The sequence below is a fragment of the Gossypium hirsutum genome, chromosome A05, assembly GCF_007990345.1.
Source record: "Gossypium hirsutum isolate 1008001.06 chromosome A05, Gossypium_hirsutum_v2.1, whole genome shotgun sequence".
Lineage (NCBI taxonomy): Eukaryota > Viridiplantae > Streptophyta > Magnoliopsida > Malvales > Malvaceae > Gossypium > Gossypium hirsutum.
The window spans coordinates 30,516,242-30,524,019 of record NC_053428.1 but is presented as its reverse complement, the minus strand read 5'-3'; the positions used below and the strand labels follow the sequence as shown (position 1 = coordinate 30,524,019).

General features: G+C 33.6%; 1 protein-coding gene across 1 annotated transcript; it reads right to left on the bottom strand.

Moving 5' to 3' along the window:
- Positions 1 to 1,046: 1,046 nt before the first annotated feature.
- On the bottom strand, positions 1,047 to 7,451 carry LOC107900893 (endoplasmic reticulum-Golgi intermediate compartment protein 3). Its single transcript, XM_016826665.2, has 13 exons — positions 7,018 to 7,451; positions 5,897 to 5,970; positions 5,488 to 5,571; positions 5,156 to 5,236; positions 4,935 to 5,015; positions 4,440 to 4,532; positions 3,580 to 3,759; positions 3,425 to 3,492; positions 3,262 to 3,313; positions 2,454 to 2,507; positions 2,273 to 2,365; positions 1,946 to 2,012; positions 1,047 to 1,451 (listed from the first exon to the last, which is right to left on the bottom strand). The coding sequence occupies exons 1-13, from the start codon at positions 7,157 to 7,159 to the stop codon at positions 1,360 to 1,362; spliced, it is 1,161 nt and encodes a 386-aa protein (XP_016682154.2). The 5' UTR covers positions 7,160 to 7,451; the 3' UTR covers positions 1,047 to 1,359.
- Between the last annotated feature and the right edge of the window lie 327 nt (positions 7,452 to 7,778).

The following is a 7,778-nucleotide window of genomic DNA, read 5'->3' as shown; positions in this document are numbered from 1 at the left end:
ATTTTATTTTTATTTTATTTTTACAAATTGTCTAATAAGTTTTCAGTTTTAAAAGTTTTTGTTTACTCTTGCATCACGTTTTTTAATCTTACTTATGCATGTAAATTTTAGTTTTACAAGTGGCTTTAGGGATGATTTTGTTATCGTCCTCTCTAGTTTAGTAAATGTTCGAGCCTTTTATCGATTTTTACTTGCTTTTTTGGACCATTTGAGGTTGATTTCCTTATCGTATTAAGTACTTGTAATTACTCCAAATATGTTGTACTGAATTGTGACAAAACCGATGGTCAAATGCTAAAGTTAAAACATTTATTGTGTTCAGCATGTGCAAAACCCTTGTAAAAACCATTTCGACTTAAAATTGATCTGATAAGTAAACTCACTCATTAATCGTTACATTTGAACTCAACTATCATTTGAAATGAATAATGCTACTTTACTTCGACTTATGGCATGAGATCACTTGGTTACCTACCCCTGACTCACCAATAACGACCCAGCATGTGACACCTCAAGACAAAAGATAACATGTATGTAAAGCTAAAAGACCAAAAGCCTAAGGCTGGAGGCAAGAAACTTAAATCTCCTCTACCATCACCTCACTTCAAACTCCATCCTCTCCTCCTGGTATCTCCTACTCTAGCCACTCTAAAAAGGGTGAACCACCCATCACCATCACCTATTTCTCCTTGTATCAACATATTTATTTTATTTTATAATTAAATTTAAACACCTTTTTATTTATTAAATAATAATACAAGTAACATCAAAATTAAAATTACAAAATAACTAGTTCAAAATCCAGATTGAAGAAATACTTCAACCCGAACCGCGAAAATCCAAACTTAAAAAATGTCAATAATTTAGCATAAATGTTTTTTTTTTCAAAGTGTAGAGCATTAATAATTAGAGACTTTATTTCAGTTACCTCTTAAAACCATATACAGTATATGAAAATGATAAGAGAAATACAAAATATTTTATCACGGTTGAACTTCATTATAAGCTACAATTCAATCAATTTTAGATTATTAGATATTTTATCATTTCCTCTTAAACCAAAATCGCTTCCATTTCTTTTCTAATTCTTGTTAAAAGATACAAATCATACCATTTGAGTAACGCATAATAAAGGAGTAGATAAATTCAAACTCAAGCTTGGACTCTGTCGATTTCGGTCAGTCTCAAAGACAACGAAGACTCGTAAATGAACTATGAAATCATTCCAACCATATTCATGATTACCAAGAAATCTGACTGAACAGGAATACGTACGGTACATTGCTGCGTGGTCTTCTCGCTTAGTTTGATTTTTCCCCAAGCACCTCTTACTGGAACATGAAGCAGCAGCCCCAATCTTCAACTAAGTTTACCAATTTCCATCTTCTTCTTGATTGCTTTTTGACCATGGTATATAAAAGAGTCTAATATTCCCGAAACAGTAAAAACACCTGAATTGAAAAAAAAAAAATTTGAACAGCTCATCAGGAACTCCAATCCAATCAAGGGCATATCTATGAGTTAAAATCAATTAACGAAGCCATATTCTTGGACTCAAAGTTTTTGTTGAATTAAACCCAGAATAAATTGCTAGAATCAAATAAAGACGATTTAGAACTTGCTAAGATATCATCTGTTTTTTATCCGCAAAATAGAAAATCTTCAGCCATAGTTTGTTGACTCAGTTACAGAAAGATGGTCAAGGAACTACCAAACAACATAAACATGAACTTAAACTTTTCATTCTTTTTTTATTTAAAAAAAAAAGTTGTGGGAAGGGATGAGAATTTAAACTTGTAATGTAACTTTTAGATTTTAGAAGTCGGATCTGGGAGATATTGGGTTCTTGCCTCATATGAAGTCGATTAATAATGAATAAGTTTATTTAGGGGTAAAACACTGCTATTAATTTGTGAAATAAACAGAATGCTGGGGGAAAAATTACCTCCAACTATAGCACAAACATTTGTTAGAAAGTGCAAGAACGAGACATGCTGCTCTGTAAAAGTCACCTAAAAAATTGAAATTCAAAATAAGCTCAGACAAATAGCAGGAATCAAATAAAAATCTGAAAAATAGTCTGGACTCGGGCTAGCATTTATAACTATTCTTTAAGAGAACTAATGTCTAATGCTTGACCCCTTAGGCCCCCTCGTATATATAAAAATAAATAACTAAACTGAACCTTGAAAGTGATGTGGCATCTCTATGACGTAAAATGTTGACTCAGTCAAAGATATTGCCTAAAAACAAAAGCACAGGAGCAACCAACCTTGATAGGAGAAAGGTCATAAAAGAAGAAAACTCCAGGGAGGGATTGAAGCCGGCCTACTTCTGCACCCTTAAAATGCTCCGTTACAGAAAACTGTCAAAAGCAACCTCTCATGCATTAATCATTTTGACTAAATGAAAAACGAGATAAAATTCAAAATTTTTGCAAGTTTTAACCCCACCTGATTTGATTGGATAGTGTGCCCACTCACATCTGTGTACACGGTAGGGACAACCTACAAGATAGAGAATATATTGAAAACCATCAAACTAAGAAACCCTTTTTTTATTTGAAGCTCATTGAGGAACATGATAAGCTACATGCATCAGAGACAAAAAGCAAGAATCCATGCCCCTGAAGATATGAATGTATGCCATCAAATTACAAAGTTAGTCTGAATGCATGGTATTCAGTTTTCTTGAATTCATAACACATGGTACTTGGTTTTCTTGAATGTGTTATTCTCTCTTGCTTTCATAGAAGATAAAAGCTGTGGTATTGAGGTTTATATTTGCGCAAAAGTTTCAACTGTAGCAAACCATATTCTCAGTAGGTTCTCTGTTTTAGTTTTATTGATCTGTTTGCTGGTATCATTTTGAAATTGAAATTTTCCCCTTAATAAATTCGACAACATTCATTAGTTTAGAACGATTAAGCTAATCAGACAGACTTTTAGCATTCTGTGCCATTTATAAAGTTCAATGAGGGGCAGAATAAGCAAACTTTATTAATATTGTCAAAGCTCTTTTGAAACTAAGTTTTGAACTTTGATATGATATAACATTTATATATGCACAATTAGGAGTGGAAGCGTCACCTGCTGCAAACACTAAAAGGCTAATGGAATGAAAAGGCTTACCAGAAGGCAAATAGTCTAGATCCAGAAGTAATATTCTGTCTTCGATTACTAGATAGGTGTCATACCTCTTGATAGTTATTGGAGAATATGATAATAAAGGAGTAAAAATCAATTCACACAGAAAACTAACCTTGAGAAAGTACTGGTACATCCCACTTGGCTGTTCTTGAGTCCAATGAACACTGAATTTTAGAAGCAAAAACAAACAAGGACAAGATAAAATGTAAAATATGCCAACATCTCTCTCTTGAACATGGCCAAGGTAAAATGATTAAGCAAAAGTTAGCAAGTACCTATCAAGAGGATTCACGACCCCGGGGAAGTAATCTCCGAAAGCTAATCTATTGATCTTGTGACTTAGCTGTATCAAGTATTCATGAAGTGCAAAAACATCAGATAACACATGCTAATGTACGCAAAAGATGAAAACAATAAGGCTGCATCTTACATTAAAACTGTCCTTTTGAAAAGCTAGCAAGTCATGTACATGAACATTCGATTGCTGAAAGCTTTTCCCAGGTGCAAAATGAAAGTTCCCGGCCACCTTATTAACTTCTAAAAAGCCATATATATTACACCCCTCACCTTCTTCATCCTTAATCTTCTGAAGAAAACCCTCTCTCTTGCACTGAACAGAAACAAGCAAGCATAAATCAAAGCATAAGCCAGGGTCACATTAAGTCATGTATGCCAACTGGGTTAAAGACCAATATTGAAGAGGGGAACAAACAAAATCTTTAGATAGGCCGACCAGAAAGCAAAAACAACTACTACACAGACAATAATACACTGTTACCCATTGGGATATTAGCTCAGACAAACTTGTATACCTTTCGCAAGTATCAACCATCAACAACAACAACTAAAAGTTTCAAGTATTATGCAACAAAGACTGTATTGGTAGTTGCCCTGATATAAGATGATATAAATTGTTATCTTAAGATTATTGAGAAATAAAAGAAATCAAGTTTTTTAATGCACCAAGAAGAGGGCAAGCAAGTCCCATGTTAATTACCTAATTATTAGACAAATAACAACTCCCTTGCCACCTTCATAGTTGGCATTCAAATTAAGCCTCTGTGGGAGTTGGATCTGGAACTGATCAGTACTCGATAGGAATTCTTGGGAAGGGAAAATAGGCAATCTTATGGAAACAGGAGCAATTAATTACAAGCAAGACTATCGATACCAACAATACTAAAGGCAAACATGACATTTTCCATCCCAGCATATCTGTCTATGTGTGTCTCATTCCAATTAAAGTTGCTTAAAAAATCTGATAGTTTAAGCGCTCTTATGCAGACAGACCTGATCAATCAAATCTGGGTTTGACAACGCCCAACCTTTCTTTCTGTATGCCTCACGAACATCCTCACAGGAATTGCAACAATCATCATCAGCCTGCAAGATCAAAAGGAAAAAGAATGCTGAAAAAGGAAAAGTACATCATACCTGTAGCAGAAAGATAGTACTTCTTAAAACTGGACTGATTTCAATGATCATTCACTACCTAAATACTGGCAACATTAACTGCCTCTTCAACTCAATAATAAAACACAACCAAATCAAAAGAAATTAAGGAAATTGCCAATTGAAAAAAGAATAAAGGTGAATAAATGCCACTAAATCAAATGGGTGTATCATATTTTAGGCAAATGATGACAGAATAAAAATTCTATTAGGATCAAGAAAATAAGGTACTGGGATGGGACCCATAAAACACGTCAAAGATCCTTCATATTCAGGAAAAACATGCATCCAGCGGATTGATTTATATCACAACAAACTATAAATAAAACATACCGCTTCTGCACCATAACATGAACCACAATAAGTCTCATTGTGCTCAAGTCTGCCACCATGCCTCTGTAAAGGCTTTTCAATCTGTATGAAGTGGAACAATTATGAGCAGAAAGAAAGGCATAGGCAAAACAAAAAGAGCTGAATGTGTGGTTCCTCAGATCCTTTGAGAGAAAAAATGCAACTAAGGAATCAACTTCAAGCAATATCGCCATATATCAAACCTTGGGAGCACCAATTCCATCTGGCCTCGATTCTATAACATTGCCATGTGCATCTAACCGTTTCTTGATTATGTCATGTTTCTGCAAATTTATAAAAAAAAATGTTTACCAGAAACAACTGGACAATTTTAGCAGCAAGCGCAGAAAAAAATAAGTTCTGTGTGAATGCAATTATGCACATAAGTTCCTCTCTTTTCATACAAAAAGACATCTATGTGCCCATGAAGAGAGAGAGAGAGAGAGAGAAGTAGAAAATTCCCTTTACGATACTTGATGTGGGAGAAAAACTAATCAATATAGAATTAAAAAGCATAATTCATCACAATACATACCACATCAAGATGTTGCTCTCCACTTATATCCATTGCATCAACGCTAACGATTGAGCATGCAAGAGCAGGAAATGTAACATCAAACTGCATTTTTCAAATCCAAAGGAACATTAATAAATTACATATGATAATTACAAAGGATCCACAGCAGTGCTATGAATAAAACTGAAGAAACACTACAAAATGTGTGATATAATGGTTATATTAATTTTGATGACACAGAATATGCTGATGCAGACAATATAGAAATAGTATACAGTAAAACATGAAAAATGACAATGGAATTATCTTTAGGAAACCTTGCAAAAGCAAGAAGAATCTTAAGAAAATTTTATGCAAAATTAAAGGCCATAGGAAAAAAGCTAAAAGGGAAAACTTAAATTAAAGTTGGATTAGAAGATGATAATACATTGATGCGAAGAGTTTCCCCTCTTGAAGTGTCAACCACGAGTTTTGTTTCGGTTGCAGCATGAAGATATAATCCTGCAACGAAGACAGGTAGGTAAAAACAAAAATGTTCATGGAAACAGAACATCTAACTTAGATTATGAATAAGAAAAAAAGAAACCTCCTCCCTCAACCCCCAACCCCCAAACAGGGCAACCCACCCCAACCATACCCCACTCACAAGATGTTAGGAGTTAACAGAACTGAAGAAAACTGATAAAGCAGGCACTAAAGAGAAACCAGGTTTAAGGTTAAAGTATCAAAGATAAAGCATATAAACAAGAATATCATCCATCAATAAAGATCTTAATAACCATATTCAAATTTCAAAGAAACTCAACACTGGCAAAAAGATCATGGTTGAGCAATGAAGATGCGAGTGATTATCAACAAATACAAATTTCCTTGAATGAAGTCCAGAACATATTTGAAATCTCATTGTTATCATTAACATGACTTGTTTACAGTATGGCTTCATTTGAAATGTCCGAAAATACCGACTACTAGCTCTAGAAAAAAGCCTGCAAAGTGTCTTGCACTAAAATCATAAAGAATGTGGGTGGTAACTTGTAAGCAAAACATGATCAAGTTAAACGGCTTCATAAATGGATTATAAGTTGTTCAATCCGCAATGGAAAGGCCATCGTTACCAACTCTTCAACCATATTACTGCAATACGTTCAAGAACAAAATGCAAATCTCTCAAGAACAAAATACAAATCTCTCCGTATTCATAAACAACCCCTTAAGAATTGTACACCATAGAAGTCGAACAAATTTTGTCAAAAATGGATGGAAATATATAAATGAAGCTCGGCTTGCATATGACAGCAGCTGACAGCTATCGTTGACATTCATTTTAAATCAAATCAATTCGCAAACAGTCATTGAAAACCACCCCTCTTTACTAAAATCATTAACGATTTCCCTACTAATTCATTAATAAACCTGAGTCACCATCTCGATTCAAATCACAATTCAAATCTAAAAACGCCTAACAAATTTCAAACAATTCAATTCCAAGATAGATAAAGAAAAAAAGGAATCAGATCAAAATAATTGAGAAGAGAAAAAGGAACTTACGGAGCTCGGAGAAGAAGAGCAAGAACATTACAACGGAGGAGACGACAGTGATAACGCCACCGGAAAGCGTACGGCTGTAGAAATCCTCGTTTATCTTAGGGTATGCATCTAAATTCCTTATCTTATTCATTATTCCATCCATTGATTCTATCCTTTCTTTTCTTTTTCAATTGATTTATAAAACAATTCCTGCTCTTCTTAACCTAAAATCCAAAACAGAAAAACAAATCTAACAAGAAATTAAAAGAACATAAACCAATTGAACAAATTACTTAAACACCTCGTTGGTATTAATAGAATATTTATAGTTAAGAGTTTTGAAACGAGGAGTTTAAGATTTCCAGGGAGGAAGTCGTTTTTTCTTCTTTTCTGTGTCTCCTAAGGTTGGAAAATGAGAAAGAAGGCGAAGCTTATTTCTATTTCCCCACCCGGTATTTACGGTAAAGGGGTCTTTCTCCTATAATTTAAGACAAACTTTTTTTAAGGGTAAATTTCAAAAATAGTCATTATTGTTTGGTTAAATTTATGTTTTCATCATTGTTCCATTTTGATTACTAATATTATCCTTTTGTAAGATTTTAATTAGACATAATTTAAACATGTTTTTTTTACCTTTTCACTTTTTTTTTCTTTCTTTTATTCTTATTATTTTCTAAAAAAATAAAGGAAAAGCAAATGATTATTTACCTTAGAAACATAATCTAATAAATAGCGAAATTAAGGGGGCTGGCAGTCCCTTAAAATAGAAAATTTTTCATTTT

Bases quoted from the DNA above. Each gene is read 5' to 3' on its own strand.
- LOC107900893 (XM_016826665.2), bottom strand. From the start codon at position 7,159: ATGGATGGAATAATGAATAAGATAAGGAATTTAGATGCATACCCTAAG. The intron at 2,366-2,453 runs GTGGGGTTAAAA...TGCTTTTGACAG, and splicing joins ACACTATCCAATCAAATCAG to TTTTCTGTAACGGAGCATTT. The intron at 1,452-1,945 runs GTAATTTTTCCC...TTTTCAATTCAG, and splicing joins TGTTTGTGCTATAGTTGGAG to GTGTTTTTACTGTTTCGGGA.